Below are 18719 nucleotides of genomic sequence, written 5' to 3' on the forward strand. Positions count from 1 at the left end.
ACATACCTTCAACCTTCAATACGAAAGCTTACACACATGGGAATGAATGTACGTACGTAGCACTAGTACATACCGATCGTCCAATGCGACCTATCCTACTTTCTTTTTTTTTTCTTTTCCCTTTCCCTTGCTTTCTTTCAAATAATGTACTTGTCCTACTTGTCGATGTACGATAACTAGCGAACGGATCATGACTTTTAAAGGGAGCAATGTTGCGAGGTGAAGAAGGTTCAGTCATGTAGATATTTTCTGTGGCTGGTGATCTACCATGTAATCAGTCTCATGGTACCACACCGGCTCCACGGCCAGAGACAATAAGTCGTAAATGAGTTCGAGTTTGGGGACTAGGACGACCAGTGCAACCATCATTCAATTCCAACAAAATCCGTACGGTGGGAAGACATGGTACATCGAACATTTACCAAAGGCCTGGCGATATCCAGCACTTCCCACAGCTCTCGCTAGAAGAACGTAGCGCCGAGGCAATACGATTGTATTGGTGCACAAATTGAGGGAGCTTCAAAAGTGTTGGACCTAGACTTAGTTTTGTACGCACGTCGTTGTCAGGAGCAACATACCTCTATATTGGGCCCAAAAGAGTCAGTCACATTGACCCCCTGCTCCAGCACACAACATTCACGTAGCAACTGATACGGCCGAGAGTGGTGCGCATAAGTAGCGAAAGTGTGTGCCGAGATCTCCTGTGATAACTGCACACGCAACATGGTTTGCCCCTTGGGAGTTCGCCTTTGCAGCCATGACACAAGTTCACCTGTGTCACTTTCAAGGCTTCCCCAGAGAAGTGTTAAGCATTCCAACCGGCTCCACTTGCCCGCAGGAGACCGCTCTTCTGAACCATACTGCCCAAAGAATACTGGAAGGTTGGTGGTAGCTAACGCCAGATGGCATACCTTAGGAAATGCATCCGCAATAGCATGTCCGACAATCGCGAGCTCTGTGTTGCGGATTGTTGCACCTAGCCAGATGTCAAGGTCGGTGACAGTGATGAACTTGCTTTTAAGCTGAGCAAATACAGATACTGGATTTTCTGCAGCAGGATGATGATTGTAACGGAGATGCCGAAGCTGAGGAGCGACGATGTCATTCAGCAACTGTTTTGCCTCGGGAATGGTGAGCGTGAGCGATGCGAGGTGTGGGAAGTGAATGGTCACCGGGTCGACGGTCCATCCGTCGCCACGAAGAACGAGAGTAGTTAACTTCTCCGATGGGAGTGTCAGCCGGAGAGAAGGAAAGCCGTGAGCCTGATAATTATTCATTTCCAAAATTCGGAGGTTTGGTGGAAACGAAAGAGCACCGACAGCGGTAACACGGTCGATCTTTAAATAGTCCAGAGCAGGCATGTTTTTGGGTTTAAAGCCAAATGAATATGGATGGTTGAACTGATCATCGACGATGAGATATGCGAGAGAAGGGAATATAACGTCCTTCATTTGTCTCAAATAGGACTCCATCTGTATTGAATTTCCATAAAAAATGAGGCTGCGCCATCTCTCCACGCAACGCATGGCGATGCTGAGAAGCATAGACAAAGTATCCAGCTCCTCAGGTGTCTTCCAGAGTCCAATTTCGACGTCGACAAAAAGACAACCGCTCCTCTGTACATGCGCTTCGACAAGCGACGGCATCCATTGTGGTGTCAAATTGATGGTCGTCCAGAATGTCGGATTGTCGAAGATGGTGTCTCTCCAGCAACGGGATACGCTTGCTAACTCCTGCTTCCTGTGACGATGGACGTCGCATCGATGGGCATCGGCGAGGATGGCATGAAGAAGTATCTGTGCCAGTACTCCGACAGGAAGGATGTCTATCGGTGCCGGCGCTCTATCGACAGTTCCACTGGTCGCCTCCTCGGATTTCTCTGTCAGCCCTATCTTGCTGCTAGGTTCAACCCCGACTGCAGAACGACTGCATTTTTGGTGATCAGGATGGGTCTGCAGTATATTATTACAAAGATGGAAGCAACTACCTTGAACGAGACGCGTGAACACACGAGACAAAGAGAAAGCTGAGAAAGTTGAACATGCCTAAGTTGAACAAAATTGGTCAACGGCCAGCTCAAGTCATAGAGGATAGTGATATGTATTCCCGGACGCCGTTAAAGTTAACCTGCCCAGTAATGAGTTCCCTGTAAATACAAATGCCAGCTAAAATACTGATGGCACGTGATCTGCATTACGTGGAAGCTGCACTCTCACGTTCAAATCTCCTTCCAAGCCTCTACGGAGTGAAGAGAGGCGTCTCTTCGGATCTCGCCTACATGGGATTATTTGGACATGTTACTCAGAAATCGTCGAGTCAGATCAAGTCAGATTTTGCTCAGACTAATGGCTAAAAGGTCGGATTATCTACATTTAGAGAACCTGATTACACCCCCCACTAAAACCTCGTTTCTGCAGTGATTGTTTCCTATGGCCACCAACATCACCTTTCACCCGGGTGTGTCACTTGGATACCTACTTGGTCCGTGAGATTTGACATGGCTATGCTACTCAGGCTCCATCAGCGCCAGCGAAAGAATGGAATTACTCAAGCAGAAGGGAATCACCATTTGGTTGACTGGCCTCAGCGCTAGTGGCAAGGTACTTCCCCTGTTCGATTAACATCACAGCCATGAATCCTCAGTCATATTGATGCTCCCCGATGTCTCAGTCTACCATCGCCTGTGCCCTCGAGCAAACCCTGTTGCACCAAGGGAAGTTTACCTACCGCCTTGATGGAGACAACATCCGCTTTGGTCTCAACAAAGATCTCGGCTTTGATGAAGATTCTCATGTGGAAAACGTTAGGCGTATCGGAGAGGCAAGTGTTCCGTTACGGAGTGATATGGCGAACTTCATTCCCTATGTAATAAATAATCTCAGGTGGCCAAACTATTCTGCGATGCAAACTGCTTCACTATCGTAGCCTTCATATCACCATATCACCGATGCCGGCAAACTGTGCGCGAGCTGCACACGAAAGCCAACCTTGGCTTTGTCGAAATCTTTGTGGATGCCCCACTCAGTGTTGCCGAGCAACGCGACCCTAAAGGCTTGTATAAGAAGGCTCGTTCCGGGGAAATCAAAGGTCGGCGATCTTGCTATTGTCGAAATACATCGACGATGCTCAGTCTATCTGTCGTCAGATTTTACCGGTATATCTGCTCCTTACGAGCCTCCCGAGAATCCGGACATTCATATCAGAACGGATGAATGCGATGTTACCCAGGCCGTTACGACTATCATTGAATACCTTGCATCTCACGGTTACCTTTAGAATGATACCACATACCGTGTAGAGTTGCTGCAAATTGTGATGTTACATCGTGCGAGTGACAAGATGTGTCCAGGCCAACAGGAAAAAGTTCATTCCCACCCAATGCTGCTCCGGTGAACGGTCACTTCTACAATAAGATGATAAATTCTGACTAGCATTATGTTGAATGAAACAAACATCGCTAAATACTAAACCTAAAGCCCCTAGTGCTCGCATAGTATAGCCGAAGTGTGAGGCATCAGTGAACCAGTAGCCGACGAAACCAGAAAACACCATTTTGTTGCTGAGCAACCAGCTTTGACTGGATTCTACCGGCCAAAAATCATGTATAGCTCCATTAGGGAGATATTGGCCTCAGCATAATCTTGTGTTAGCCAATGTCTCTGAAAAGGGTTTATCTATCATGGCACACACTTATCATACTATGGTGCAGTTGACGAGTCTGATAAAGTCCTCAGATCTTATCAATAACAGTCTGGTATTGATTGTACATAGGATAGCATCATGGACAGAAACACTTGTGAAGAAGAGAACAGAGGATCTACTATCACTGGCAGCTCAGGATGGCATGAAAGGTCTCTTTGTCCACAAAACTATTGATGTAGAACTCATGCCCCACATCCAGACAGTTGTCGCATGTCATCCCCCTAGGGGCCTTGACACCAGACTTTGGGATGATCTGAATGACCTGATGTACACTGTCAAGAGGAATGATATCACCAATTGGCTGGCCATTAGATCAGAAGCATTTCTGAACAAGGAACATTTCTATTTCCATGGAAGGAGCAACAATGCAGTAGTGCAGGTTGGAGAAGTTGAAGAACTCAACATAAACCAGGAGGGGGAACATGAGGTCACAGATGGGCTGCAAGATTGCTCACACCTGAGCCACAAGGTAACCTGCAAAGAAACTCAGTAGAACTCATTATCAACACTGTCATTACACATGTTCAGATTGTGGATCAGCTGAAATAAGTTTACTACTTTCATGGCTAACCAACACAGTATTTGCATGTCCAAATGGCAGCCTTTCACTTGGAGGCACTGCCTGGACCATTTGAGTGGGTGTAACAGCTTGCACATCTTGAGTGGACTGGCATTGAATTTGGAACTTCTCCCAGATGTTCACAGCCTGAAAAGGCAGGGAGCAGTCAGAGGTAGAGAAGCAATGACCACTGTGAACGATATAAGTTTGACTGGAAATGAAATCTCTGAGAGCAGGAATGAGGTTGTTGAGTTGAAGATAGATTGTGGCATCATGAAGTAGCAGGTTAGGATGGTGAGGATGAACAGTAAGTGTAGGTGTCAACGGTCACATGTTAGGTGCTCTTGTACTTATAGAACTGTTTATGCTAGTTTACACCTCAGCGCTTGTGTCTATGATGCTGAGGTGGGTATGGTAACCCCTGAGGACATGCATGTATACTTACCTCCTGTAGCATGTCTTATCAGGTATTGTCAATGACAGCGCTTGTGTCTACGACACTGAGCGTGTCTTATCAGTTTACAACAGGTTATGAGCCCTCTTCAACACTGATTCTGACATGACTCGTCCATCTGCATATAGGCACATATATACACCTTTAACACATGTCTTCACTACCCCCAGCTGCTCCAGATGTCGCTGTTCATCATGGGAAAATTTGATCATATCCCTGAGTTAACCGATGCCTCCACCTTCTTTGCCTGGAAGACACAGGTGCTTCTGGCCTTAGATTGTGAGGGCGCATATAGTCATGTCAGCAATGGCACAGACCCGCTGGACCCTATCGAGTTTGCATCAGTAAACCCAAAACCTGCGAATCCTGCCAAGCTCACAGATGATGAGTGGAAGGCGATAGTTGATTGGTCTAAGGCAGATGCTGTGGCAAAGGATGTTTTATGTTGGCATTTATTGCCAGCTGTTCTTCGTCTCATTCCCCAGGAGAGGTCTACCACTGCTCGGGATGTTTGGGTTGCTCTCCATGATAATTTTGACCATGTTGACATTGGCTCACGGCACCTTGTACAAGCGAGGATCTTGCACATGTGTATGAAGGACGCCGGTGATGCGGCTTGTTACTTGTCAGAGCATTCTGCTGCTCGGCATGACCTCATTTGCATGGGGGTGTCCTACTCGGATGAGGAGGCTATCTTCCATCTCATTGAAGGTCTTCCAGAGACTGGCACCTGGCTGTCTTTCTGCCTCTTCCTACAAAGCTCCTGTACTGTTGCAGCTGCTGCCTCTACAGGCACCTCTGTTTCCTCTGTGTCCAAGACTTCTGCCTCTACAACCCATTCCTCCATTTCTATGGCACTATCCATGAGCTCGGTGACTTTTGAGAGTGTTTCAGTCAAGATTGTGGCTGAGGCTCACCATTTGGTCCAACAACTCTCCTTTTCGTCTGTGGGGTCTGAATACACTAATGCTGCAACCTTGCCTGTTGGCCCACCCAATGTAAACCCAGCAACAGGCCTCCAGAAGACATGCAACAATCCATCAGGCACCTACTGTGATACTCCTGTTGGCAAGGGCCTCATTTGTGGTGCTAGCAATCATGATAAGGAAAAGGACAAACTTACTTCGGCCGTGGTGACCACTGCATCCACACCCACTACACCTGCTCCTCCCGCTCCTATGTCAACTCCGGTGGCTGCAGCAGCACTTGACTCTTCTGCGGCCTCTCCTTGGACCACACACTCTGGGGATCTTACTTGCACGGTTATTACTGAGCTTGACGAAGGTGGGGATGCACCTATGCTGTCACCAGCCTTAAAGGCATGCCTTGGCACTCTCTCAGCTTCTAGTCTTTTGGACTCTGGCACTTCCTGCATGCTGGTCAGCAATCGTGCCTTTTTTCAAACCTATATGCCGGACACGTCTGTGAATATTCAGATGGCCAATCACAGACACTTACCTACTACTGGACATGGCGAATGTCTAGCCTTCCTATCCATTGGTGGTGATAAGTATTGGGTACAACTCACCAATTGTTTGCATGCGCTGCAGGCTGTGCTGCACCTCATCTCAGTTGGGTGGATGCTCTGTCAGGGCTGGGGTTGTAATTTCCAGGGAGAACCTGCATGCTGTGAGCTCTCTTACTGTGGATGTCCTTTGGGTGGTGTGCAGTTACAGTCAAACAACCTCTGCTTCCTGGACCTTGAGTTCATTCGCTTTGATGCACCCCTACCCCTCACCACCAGCCCAGTCCTCACTGCCTTTGCTTGCATCCCGGTCACATATGGTTTGTGGCACGCCAGGATTGGCCATGCTGGCGGAAAGGCAGTAGCTCAGTTGTCCTCGATCACATCTGGTGTCACTGTTAGCTCCCCCTGTCTGCAGTCAATCTGCGAGTCCTGTGTGGTTGGGAAGCATGCTTGCTCACTGTTCAAACCCTCTAAGAGCCATACCACTGCCTTTCTTGAGCTTGTACACACTGATCTCAGGGGACCTATGCCGGTACAGACCTTCCATGGCAAGTTGTACTTTATGGTTATCCTTGACGACTATACCCACATCCTGGACATACATCTGCTTGCCTGCAAGGACCAGGCTCTTGAAGCCTGGGAGGTCACTCGGACCCACTGGGAATGGCAGCATGGTATGATGGTCAAGGCTCTGCAGTCAGACAATGGGGGGGAGTTTCTCAGTAATACATTCATCCAGTCCTTGAACTCACAGGGTATTGCTCATTGTTTATCCACGCCATATATGCACCAGCAAAACAGGGTTGCTGAACGGGTTATCCACACATTAGAGGGATGTGTCTTGGCCATGTTACATCTCGCTCAGCTCCCACTTGCTTACTGGGGTGAGGCGATGCTCACAGCTTCCTATCTACATAATCGCACAGGGTCATGTGTCTTACTGAATGGGATCATGCCCTATGAAATGTTGCATCACACACGACCTGATCTCAGTCACTTATGGGTTTGGGGCTGTCGAGCTTATGCGCATATCCCTTTAGAACTCCAGCAGAAATTAGGACCCAAGTCCAGACTGGTACACTTTATGGGTTATCCACTGGGGGTCAAGGTGTATAGGGTGTGGGATGTTAGCACTGGGCGGTTCTTTAATTCTAGGGATGTCATTTTTGATGAAGATGTTCATGCATTGCCCTTCGAGAATGCATCAGCTGGTGGACCATCATCCATGACCAACAAAGACTCAGGTTCGGACGAGGACTCTGACAACTCATGACCCCCGTCCCCATCGCCCTCATTGTCTCATTCACCCTCGATGCCCTTGACTGTGGTTCAACCTTCCATCGCTGCTCCCCCTGCTACTCTGCGTCGTTCTGGCAGAACCAGGGTACAAACTGAGGCAGGTAAGGCGTTCACTGAGTCTCTTCAGGCAATGTGGGAATGCCTGGCTGCATGTTGTGCCCACTCTGTTTCTCCCATCACAACTGCCCCCCCTGTCACAACTGATTCTGGTTGTAACACCCACTTAACTGGCCCTCTTTCCCCATTAACCGAGCTGTCAGAGTCTGATCTCTCATCCTCTGACACCTCTGTAGGTCTGCTCTCTGCTGCAGTTGTTGATTTGGTCATCTCTGAACATGCTTGCCTGGCCCTATGAAGCAATACTTGCTGTGACCCAGCCAATCCCACTTATGATCTCTCGATTCCCCCTGCTACTTATGATGAGGTGGTCCATCGCAGTGATGCCTCCAGGTGGAGGGTGGCCATGGATAAGGAAATAGATCAGCTAAGGTCGATGAATGTTTATAGCCTTGTTCCCCTTCCTCCTGGGGCTCACGCAATAGGAAGTTGCTGGGTGTTGGAGTATAAAGAAGGAGACGGTAAGGGAGGGCCAGTTGAGAAGGCACGTTTTGTTGCGAAAGGGTTCACTCAGGTACTGGGCAGGGACTTTAGGCAGATGTTTGCACTGGTTGCAAGGCAGAGTTCCATTCGACTCCTTGCTGCTATTGCCGCCAGAGAGGACTGGGAACTACACTCGCTGGATATCAAGAGGGCATTCCTTCATGGAAAGGTCAAGGAGAGGGTGTACATCAAACAACCACCTGGGTATGAGGAGTATGGCCCAGATGGTGAGGAGTTGGTTGGGTTACTTCATTCTGCTCCCTACAGAATTAAACAGGCCGCCTACCACTTCTATGAAACACTTCGCTCTGAACTCGAGAGCCAGGGGTTCCAGTGCAGTGAGGTAGATCATGCAGTGTTCATCTTTCGTCAGTTAGAGGTCATCTGCATGGCTGCCTGGCACATTGATGATGGCCTTGGTGGAAGCAACAACGAGTGTTTTCTCGCTGAGGTCAAGCATCATTTACACCTCTGTTTTGGCATCTCAGACATGGGACCCATCACAAAATACCTTGGCATCCAGTTTGAACGCAATTGTCACACCCACGAACTGTGGCTTCACCAGAGCGAGTACATCATCCACCTCCTCCAGGAGTATGATCTCGTTGACTGCCACCCGGTACACCTTCCAATGGACCCCACTCATCCCTTTCTCACTGATGCTGAGGCAGCAAAACTGGTTGAGCCTGCCGACCTAAGGTCTCTTTACCCAAAACTCATAGGCGAACTGTTATACCTTTCTGTTTGCACCTGTCCTGATATTTCCCTTGCTGTTCAGTGTCTTTCACAGTATCTCTCCCATCCCAGTGCACATCTACTTGGAGCCATGAAACGTGTCCTTTGTTACCTTGCAGGCATGGTTAATCATCACCTTCACTATGGGGAGCACACGTGTGGTCCTCTTCTGCATGGATTCAGTGATGCTGACTGGGCGGCAAACCCCAAGGATTGTATTTCTGTGACAGGATATTGTTGGTTCTATTATGGGGGCGTCGTTGCCCACTCTTCTAAAAAACAGACTATGCAGGCCCTGTCCTCCACCAAAGCCGAGTATATGGTGGTCACTGCAGCCATCCAGGAAGGTCTGTGGATTCAGTCCTTCCTCCTGTCTGTGGGTTTCCTGGTGCCACCCCCCACTCGTCTTTATGCTGACAATGCGGGGGCGATCGCACTCTTGTGAAAGGCTGAAAACAACCATTGCACCAAACATATCGACATGCGGTATCATTTTTGTCATTCTCACATCGAAGCTGGGACCTTCCTGCTTGAGTGGATCCTGTCCTCCCATAACACTGCTGATGTCCTCACCAAGGCCCTGCCTCATCCGTCCTTCTCCTGTCATGTCGCTGGTCTCTTGCTCGTGTCCCGTTGAGGGGGTGTTGGAGGTCGTTTTCAATGGTCACTTTGCTCACTTCTTGTTTCTGTTTTTCCTCCTCTGCATGTGGAACGTTTCTCCTTTTTCTGTTCTCTTTTCTTCTCTCTATGCATGGAACTCATGTTAGTTTGGACTTTCTTTTGTCCATTTGCATGTGTCCTGCTGTGGGGGCATGTAGGTGTCAATGGTCACGTGTTAGGCGCTCTTGTACTTATAGAACTGTTTATGCTAGTTTACACCTTAGTGCTTGTGTCTACGACATTGAGGTGGGTACGGTAACCCCTGAGGACACGCATGTATACTTACCTCCTGTAGTGTGTCTTATCAGGTATTGTCAATGACAGCGCTTGCGTCTACAATGCTGAGCATGTCTTATCAGTTTACAACAGTAAGGAGAAGCACTGTGGCATTTGTTGCAGATACATGTGAATGGGGGTTATTGAATATGGACTTCTGCAAGTGGACAGGGTCAACATGATGTTTTCTGGATAACATACCAGAAACCCAACTAGCCTCTGGGAAGTGAATTGCCATAAGTCTGGCTTTGTCCATCATTGCAAAGAAAAGCAGTGATGCTGAAGATTTCAGAGCAGTAAAGAGGCAGAAAAAGCATTGTTTTTCTTGTCAATCAAGGAAATGGCAACATTGGGCATGGTAATCTTGGTGATTTGATAAACAGTAGGGTGCCTTGACATGAGTTATGTGGTAACATTCAGTGATGTTGCTGCTCCATTGATAAGGGGCACCATCTGATGAATGCTCCATGCAATGTGCTGAGTTAGTTTGACTTTTGGTATCTGAAAGTGGTCAAGGGGGCCATTCTCCCCAAGATGGCCATGTGCCCTGAGAATGCTGGATTTGTAATGGTGGAATTCATGAAGGGCTTCACTGAGACTATGAATGGTTTCATCATAATGGGAGATACCTTGGGCAAGAAAGATGAACTCAGTGATGGCACACAAGGCACACAAGGCACAAAGCATGTCATTGGCAATGCCCCTGCTGCCATGGTGGGAAGCAATTTCTCCAGTTCATGGTGTTCTTGACCAGTGCACTGTTTGAGGGTGGAGACACCATTTTCCCAATGCCTAGTCCCTATCCTCAGCTGCAGGGCAGCTAAGCAGTGATTGAGTTCCTCACCCCCTATGATATTGATTACCCAGTATACACAATGGTCAAAATAGAACTTGTGCCACTGGTGCAGGGCATTGGGGGTGAGAAAGTGGGAGGGACATGTATCCCCCCAGTCTTTCCAGAATGGCTCCATGACACCATTTAGACAGAGGGCAAGACAAGCCTTGTGGAATGCAACAATATTGTGTGGATCACATGCAGTGGCAGCCTGTCATATCTTCTGGAGCATGTACTCACAATCACAGGGGGTGTCATGACCATGCATTTGTCCTAGGACCTCACTCACTCTGCACCCCTTTCCGCTGGTCATTCACTCACTCTGCACAAACTCTGCCCATCCCCTGACATTTACAAGTCACCTCCACTCTGACTGCTGTTGGACTTGTAGTGCTCTCCTACCAGACTGTGCAGGCCATTCTCTGAGGACTCATGTGACTACCCTTCAGACTTCTCCCTGACAGTGTGTGATCAGGTACTCCACAGTGCATGCATCACATGGTCCAGTGCCTGGACTGTTTCCTCTTTGGGATGTTCTGTGTTACCTGTTCATGTGTCCTTCATCTACCCTTCATTCATCATCTAGGAGGTTTTACTTGAAGTTTTATGAGTCTCTGTATGTCAGTTCTGATTCTGATTACTGTACCTCCTAGTAGTATAAAAGCATGTATTGTACTCTGCTGTTCTTCAGTATGAATATTGACTTAGTTCCTACTCCCTCTGTCTCCATCTTCTGCCTGTTGGAGTTACCTCCAGCTGTCCATCTGTACTCTCCCTCTGAAATACAAGGGCTGAGATCATGCAAGGGGGTAGCACACAAGCTAAACCTGATGCTGTAGGGAGTGGTATACTCCCTGAGGCCAAAACAGGGATGCTAACACCAAAATTCTGCCATTACTAACCATGGATGTCATCTTCAGAATTATTACATCTGCCTTGTGCATCTGCCTTGTGCACCACCTCACCCATTGAACCTTCAGAGCTCCCCTGTCCATCAGTAACACACACCAATCATTGTCCTGGAATTCTGTGTCAACATCAACCTGACATATGTCTATCTGGAATTCTGCAGTCATGTTGCTTCAACCTTTGCCTTGCCATGTAGCCAGGAAACCACATAGATCATCAGTAAAAACTCCAGTTACCCCTCTCATTCCTTTCCTGTGAACCTTTCTCCACAATGCAAGAACCCCTTTTGCATCTACAGCCTCTACCCTTCACATTCCACTCCACAGTACAGTGTACACTCATCCTGTTGGAAGATATCTGTCTTTCCTGTTGGTCTTTCTCAGTTACTGCTTTACAGTTTGTTTTCACATGTTGCTGTATGGCCTTGACATCTGACACATTGCCCCCTTTGTTTTTGGAATTTTGCTTTACCTGCCCCACAATTCTCCAATCAGTACCTTACTATCCATGTACTATATAATTCTACCTCAGTGATGAAAAAGAATCATCATTTTTTAGGACTCACAATCCATGTCATATGCTGGTCTAAAGAGTTCAAAGAGTCTTGTGTCTACTGTGTCTGCTTCATATCTGTGTCCTTGCATCTACTGTGTCTTCTGCATCTTGTTGGAGATATATTCTCCCCTGTGTTCTGCTCACTTTGGTGCGATGTTTGGGTGCTTACATAATCACCTTAGAGCGCACATTTTACAGTAGTTTATTCACTGTTCCCTCAGTAGCTTGTTGCACTACTGAGGGTAAGCTCACTTTCACTACCAGTATTATACTTACTGATATCCTGTAGATACCTACAGGTTGGTCTAATACATCAGTAGCTTGTTGCACTACTGAGGATACCTACAGCATCCTTCAAAATGTCTTTGTGTCCTTGCATCTACTGTGTCTCATTTCCCCTCCTGTGCACTTAATTTATCTCAGAGTTACTTTGTTGGGTCAAGATCATCACCTGGAATTTCAAAAGCAAGTTTATTCCTACCTCCAACTCTGCAGAATTAAATTCTGTGCCCTACATTCAACTCTTTGACCAACTCTACCATCACACTCTACATCTCCTTTCTACTCAGCACCCCTTGGGTTGATCCTAGGGGTTTCCCCTACAGCTTTCCCCTATTCACATGCTACCCAGAGGTAGTGCCCCACAACACCCTCACTCTGCTCTGCCTTTATCTTGGTGGACTTTGTTCCTGCCAACACTCCACCAGTCAGAGCACAGTTCTTTCTGTTGGACTTGCTTCTGAACCTCTCCCCAGACCTTGTCTAGTGTTAGAGTTGGTCAGAATAGGCCTGGACTTGACAGTATATTCATACTCACACTTGTATGATCCCATTCTCTGTCTCCCAAAAGACTTACACCATTATGAGAACTTGAGCTCAATCCCAGAGAGAGGTCACTGAGAACTTCACTGCAGTGCTAGCTAATCCACATTGACTCCCTTCCATTGTCAAACAATTCCAATCCTTCTCCACTTGACACCACTCTTGCACTGAAGGTGAAAGTGCTTCACAAGCTGGTTGCTCTGACCTCCACCCAACAAACTTCCATACTCCATCTCCTCATAACCAAGATGATGGACCTGACCCTGACCCTGATTATCCTGATGGTAATCCAAACAGCAGGGGCAGTGGTGATGGGGATATCCCCAAAGACCTGGCTGAGCTGCCAGAGGATCCTCTTGTAGCTCTTGCTAGAGCTGTCCATGTGCTTGTGTGGTCTAGTTTGCACACTGGGGACTCTGCTCTAAAAACCAAAGTCCATGAGCCCAACACCTTCAATGGCTCTGACCCTAAGAAACTCTGTGAGTTCCTCATACAATGTGAGCTAAACTTTCAAGACTGCCCTTGCACATTCTGCTCCAACAGGGTGAAGGTTACCTTCACTCAGTCTTATCTTAAGGGTATGGCTCTGGCTTGGTTTGAGCCAGACCTACTAAACCCTGACAATTATGACTGTCCACTCTGGAATGGGGTCGGCCGATGCAGCTATGGGATAGGTTAGTGTCCTGGAAGTGGGGTCGGCCAACACAGCTATGGGATGAATTGGTGTCCTAGAAGTGGGGTTGGCCGGTGCAGCTATGGGATAGCTGAGTGTCCTGGAAGTGGGGTCAGCTGACACAGCTATGGGATAGATTAGTGTCCTAGAAGTGGGGTTGGCCGACCCAGCTATGTGATGAATTAGTGACCTAGAAGTGGGGTCAGCCAACACAGCTATGGGATAGATTAGTGACCTGGAAGTGGGGTCAGCCGATGCAGCTATGGGATAGGTTAGTGTCCTGGAAGTGGGGTTGGCTGACACAGCTATGGGATGAATTAGTGCCCTAGAAGTGGGGTCAGCCAATGCAGCTATGGGATAGGTTAGTGTCCTGGAAGTGGGGTTGGCTGACACAGCTATGGGATGAATTAGTGCCCTAGAAGTGGGGTCAGCTGATGTAGCTGGGGGGAATGAACCATGACCTGGAGTTGTGGTTGGGCAGACACTTTGCAAGAAAGACCAATATCTTGCTAGTGGGTTAGTGGGGCTGGCCAATCTTATTACTCAGTACACTACTTCCTTGGTAGTTAGCTGGCTGAACCCACATGGTTGTGGAAAAATCCTATATCCTATCCTTATCCTGTGGTATTGAAGTTAACTCTACCAATCTGGCCATTGTATTGGAATTAACATTGGGCAAATTTACTCAGTTGTGTATCAGTACTTAAGGAGGAATTGTCCTGCAGGAAATTACTTTTTTTTCTGAACATTCAATGTCATATGAAATTTGAAAACACAAAGCAGCTATTTTTGATTGTAGTACATGCATATCATATGTATCAAGGTAGGGTATTTTACAAAGATTCCAACAGCCAGGATGATGTTTGCCCCTTTCCCTGTGTCAGTTTGGTAGCCCCTTTGGACATGCAGATAGTATAGGTTTGGGGAGGCTGAGATGTGCCTTGTGTGTCCTTCCCACAGCCAGGATTCTTGCACTCATAGGAATAAGTCTGCCCTGAACAACCAGCTTCCCACTTCTGAATGCTATAACACTGAGGGCACTGGGCAGGCAATTGTTGTCCCCAAGGCCTGATGAACTTGTCAGTCCAGACAAATTTCTCCACCACTACCTTCTCCTGCCACAACATCAGGATGATGTTGGAGTGCCTACCCAACATACCACAGTCATTCAGGGCATACCTGACTGCACTTTGGACATGGAAGCCTTGAACAAGGGTGGAGTCAAGGACACTCATGAGGAAGGGAATGGTGGTGACTAGTTGAAGTCTCTCAGCATCAAAAAGCAACATGGACCTTGGGCTTGAAACTGATATGGTGTCAGCCATAACCACCAACATTGAAAGAAAACCTACTGTTGCACAGCTGCCTTCAGTCCTTGGAAGCTCTGCTCCTTCCTTACAGTAGAACCACATACAAAGAAGATGAGGTCTCCACCCTTGACAATGTTGGAGAGGGGTAACAGAAGGCCTTGCAGAAACTGCAACTGGTCAGATGGGAGTGACAGTCAAACAATGGTGACTTACCTCAAAGACCTCTGTGGCTATTGGAACCTTATTCTCCATTCCAGAGAACAGATCCCCCCTGTCTTCATCAGTATGGGCAGTAAGGAAAATGACTACCTTAGCAAAGGTAGTCAGACTTGAAGCTAGCTTTGATGCTGCAGTGTCATAGGCAGCTCTGGACTCCTCAGTGGCAAAGTTGAAGGGCAGTTGTGAGAAGTGGTAGGTGTCTTGTCTGAAATATCCCTGCAACATGGTGTGAAGGATATGCACAGGGGCATGGCCAAGCTCTAGAGACTCAAGGTGGAGGTGGATAATGGCAGTAGAGTTACCAGCCACTTCAGAGGTGGTGGCATGCTCAAACCCCCCAATGACCACAAGAGGGTGTTTCAGGACTGGCTTGCCTGACAAGTAGAAGCCCTGTACTTGGAGTTAGAAGTGATTGGGGTGGCAATATGCACTTACAAAATAGGGCTGAGGACTTTCAAATCTTGTCATTTTCCAATGACAGGAAACACACCTGAAGTTCATCCAGAGTTTGAGTCAATGGAATTAATTCATAAAAGGGAGGTTAACACACCTGAAAGTCACAGGAAGCTGGGTGACCTCTGCAAGGCAATCCTCAGATACTACAACACACTTGTTACACACTACCCTTCTGCAACCTGCCTGATCACAAGGCCACAATGTCCCTCCATCCCTGCACATCACACAGAACTGCATAGAATGTTAGAAAGATGGATGGAATATAAAAAGAGACTTGCCAAGTTCCTCATCCTTCTCTTCTTGGCAACAGGGGCCTTCCTAGCATGGGCCTTGCTTGACTTGGCAGCATGTTTTTCCCTAGCTTTCAGACCAGCAAGAGATACCCTGGGAGCTCTACCCCCAGTGGTCTTCTTAGCTGTCTGCTTGGTCTTCACCATCTGAGTCTATTATGCCAACATTAGTGAGTGGCAGCAACATATGACACAGAAGGGAACAGTAGCATACCTTATTATCTTTACAAGACACAGAAGGTATAGGGGACAAGCAGTAAGATAACAATAAATGCATTTAGTTTAGTACATATATCATGCAGCAGGGATAGATATCTACATATTTATGGAAAAGAGAAGCCAATGTATGCAACTACACAACACTGGGCACTGGATAAGCAGACCAAAGAGGGTGATATGTAAGTATCATCTGGACACCATGAAGTAGAAGTCCAACAACATACCTTATTGGATGAGACACAGCAAGGGAGATGCAGTGTGGCAGGAGGGAGATATGAATTGATAGTCTACTAGTGTGTTTTGTGAGTGGTACAGGGACACCAGGAACTGGGACAACATACCTTTTATAGGATGAGACACAGCAAGGGGGTGTTCTGTGAGTGGTAGAGGGATGCCATGACCTGGGATGACATACCTTTTTTTTTGATAAGGCATGGCGAGGGGGTGTTCTGTGAGTTGTAGAGGGACACCACGAAGCTGGGACAACACACCTTTTTTTTTGGATGAGCACAGCGAGGGGGTGTTCTATGGGTGTTTTGTGAGTTGTAGAGGGATGCTGCGTGAGCTGGGATGACATACCTTTTTTTTGGATGAGGCACAGCGAAGGGGTGTTCTGTGAGTGGTAGAGGGATGCCGTGAAGCTGGGACAACATACCTTTTTTTTTTGGATGAGCACGGTGAGGGGGTGTTCTGTGAGTGGTAGAGGGACACCGCAAAGCTGGGACAACATACCTTTTTTTTTGGATGAGCATGGCGAGGGGGTGTTCTGTGAGTTGTAGAGGGATGCCATGAAGCTGGGACAACACACCTTTTTTTTTGGATGAGCACAGCAAGGGGGTGGTCTGTGGGTGTTTTGTGAGTTGTAGAGGGACGCTGCATGAGCTGGGACGACGTAACTTTTTTTTGGATGAGGCATGGTGAGGGGGTGTTCTGTGAGTTGTAGAGGGATGCCGCAAAGCTGGGATGACATACCTTTTTTTTTTGGATGAGCACGGTGAGGGGGTGTTCTGTGAGTGGTAGAGGGACACTGTGACCTGGGACGACTTACCTTTTTTTTTTGGATGAGCACGGTGAGGGGGTGTTCTGTGAGTGGTAGAGGGACACTGTGACCTGGGACGACTTACCTTTTGTTTTTTGATAAGGCATGGTGAGGGGGTGTTCTGTGGGTGTTTTGTGAGTGGTAGAGGGATGCCACGAGCTGGGACAATGTACCTTTTTTTGGATGAGGCACAGTGAGGAGGTGTTCTGTGAGTGGTAGAGGGATGCCATGACCTGGGATGACTTACCTTTTTTTTGGATAAGGCACAGTGAGGGGGTGTTCTGTGAGTTGTAGAGGGACAGCACGAAGCTGGGATGACATACCTTTTTTTTGGATGAGCACGGCGAGGGGGTGTTCTGTGAGTGGTAGAGGGATGCTGCAACCTGGGACGACTTACCTTTTGTTTTTTTGATAAGGCATGGCGAGGGGGTGTTCTGTGAGTTGTAGAGGGATGCCGTGAAATTGGGACGACATACCTTTTTTTTGGATAAGCATGGCAAGGGGGTGTTTTGTGAGTGGTAGAGGGACACCAGGAAGTAGGATGACATACCTGTTTTGTGGATGAGACAAGGTGAGAGGGTGTTCTGTGAGTGGTAGAGAGATGCCGCGCACTGGGATGACATACCTGTTTTTTGGATGAGACCTGGCAAGAGGGGGGGGGGGTGTTTTGTGAGTTGTAGAGGGACGCTGCAAGCTACTTACCTTCTTTTTGAATGAATGGGCTTTGTGAGTAGTATGGGACACTGAACAATGTGCAATAGACTGAGAAGAATGGCAGCGTCCTGGTGTGTGATGTGAGTGTTGAAGCCATGAGAGGTTCAACAACATACCTTTTTTGTTTTTTTTTTTGAAGGGAGATGTGGCATGACGTACCTATTTTGTGTTTAGAGAGGGAGAGGTGCGAGAGATCCAGAGGACGACAACGTACCAAAAATTTCACTGAGATGCAGCAGGGCCAGAGAGTGGGATAACGCAATGACGGTTGGTGAGGGAGACACTGTGTGGCAAGAGGAGAGCAGCAAACAATCCAGATACTCAGATGCACAGATCTTGATTTTGGACAGGTCACGTAGTGAGACCTATGATAATCTTGGACACAACCTTAATTGTGACATGAACAATGTCACAGCTGTCATGATCATCACATGTGTCTACCCGTACTTCGGATGCATCTCTGGAACATTATGTAGGACTATATACGGAGTGGTCAGTCACTGCTAGGCCAATTTCCAGTTTCAATAAGTGACTACATTTATTAAATGATCCGGTAGTGCTACTACAATACATTTTCTGTGAAATCCCAAGGGTAAGCCACCACTACCGCTCAGCCAACAGCATGAGGGAGTGCTTGCTCAGCTCAACAATGCAATTATGAGAATGTCAAGCGAACATTTAGTATTTAGTATATAGAAGCTGAATCTGGTGACAGTGGAGTCACGTGACATCACTATTCGCGATGTATAGTACAACACGCAGTACTGACTCAGAGGAAGTTGCCAGCACTCATGGCAACTGAACATGTGCTGAGGCCAAGAACGTGACATTGACAGCGACCTCATTAGTTGGACTGTGGCCAAACAATGGTACATAAGACTCAAGTATATAAATCCCCCCCAGTCAGTGGCATGTTTTTTCCCTT

The 18719-nt window shown here is 47.5% G+C and overlaps 4 protein-coding genes across 4 annotated transcripts; 1 reads left to right on the forward strand and 3 right to left on the reverse strand.

The window, feature by feature from the left end:
* Nucleotides 1–329: 329 nt before the first annotated feature.
* On the reverse strand, nt 330–2235 carry F5J12DRAFT_823158 (uncharacterized protein). The gene is made up of 3 exons (XM_051745374.1): nt 1988–2235; nt 579–1926; nt 330–517 (listed from the first exon to the last, which is right to left on the reverse strand). The coding sequence occupies exons 1-3, from the start codon at nt 2041–2043 to the stop codon at nt 419–421; spliced, it is 1503 nt and encodes a 500-aa protein (XP_051601568.1). The 5' UTR covers nt 2044–2235; the 3' UTR covers nt 330–418.
* A 10-nt stretch (nt 2236–2245) lies between these two features.
* Nucleotides 2246–3457, forward strand: F5J12DRAFT_823160 (adenylylsulfate kinase). Its single transcript, XM_051745375.1, has 6 exons — nt 2246–2356; nt 2418–2457; nt 2515–2600; nt 2671–2820; nt 2883–3087; nt 3146–3457. The coding sequence occupies exons 2-6, from the start codon at nt 2430–2432 to the stop codon at nt 3274–3276; spliced, it is 600 nt and encodes a 199-aa protein (XP_051601569.1). The 5' UTR covers nt 2246–2356; nt 2418–2429; the 3' UTR covers nt 3277–3457.
* A 7126-nt stretch (nt 3458–10583) lies between these two features.
* On the reverse strand, nt 10584–10784 carry F5J12DRAFT_684195 (uncharacterized protein; the record flags this gene model as incomplete). Its single annotated transcript, XM_051740284.1, has 1 exon — nt 10584–10784. A coding segment is annotated over one exon (201 nt), but the record flags the coding sequence as incomplete, so codon positions are not given.
* Nucleotides 10785–14380: 3596 nt separating this feature from the next.
* F5J12DRAFT_781930 (uncharacterized protein) lies at nt 14381–17946 on the reverse strand (the record flags this gene model as incomplete). Its single annotated transcript, XM_051742643.1, has 23 exons — nt 14381–14693; nt 14727–14846; nt 14900–15030; nt 15071–15466; nt 15512–15566; nt 15627–15654; nt 15807–15975; nt 16037–16044; nt 16383–16456; nt 16621–16654; nt 16697–16731; nt 16774–16807; nt 16850–16883; nt 17014–17048; nt 17090–17124; nt 17166–17201; nt 17328–17361; nt 17404–17456; nt 17478–17514; nt 17557–17630; nt 17706–17723; nt 17783–17862; nt 17911–17946. 23 exons carry the CDS (start codon nt 17944–17946, stop codon nt 14381–14383), a joined length of 1869 nt encoding a protein of 622 aa, XP_051601571.1.
* Between the last annotated feature and the right edge of the window lie 773 nt (nt 17947–18719).

The sequence above is a fragment of the Pisolithus orientalis genome (assembly GCF_024613125.1).
Source record: "Pisolithus orientalis strain OTSU chromosome Unknown F5J12scaffold_9, whole genome shotgun sequence".
Lineage (NCBI taxonomy): Eukaryota > Fungi > Basidiomycota > Agaricomycetes > Boletales > Pisolithaceae > Pisolithus > Pisolithus orientalis.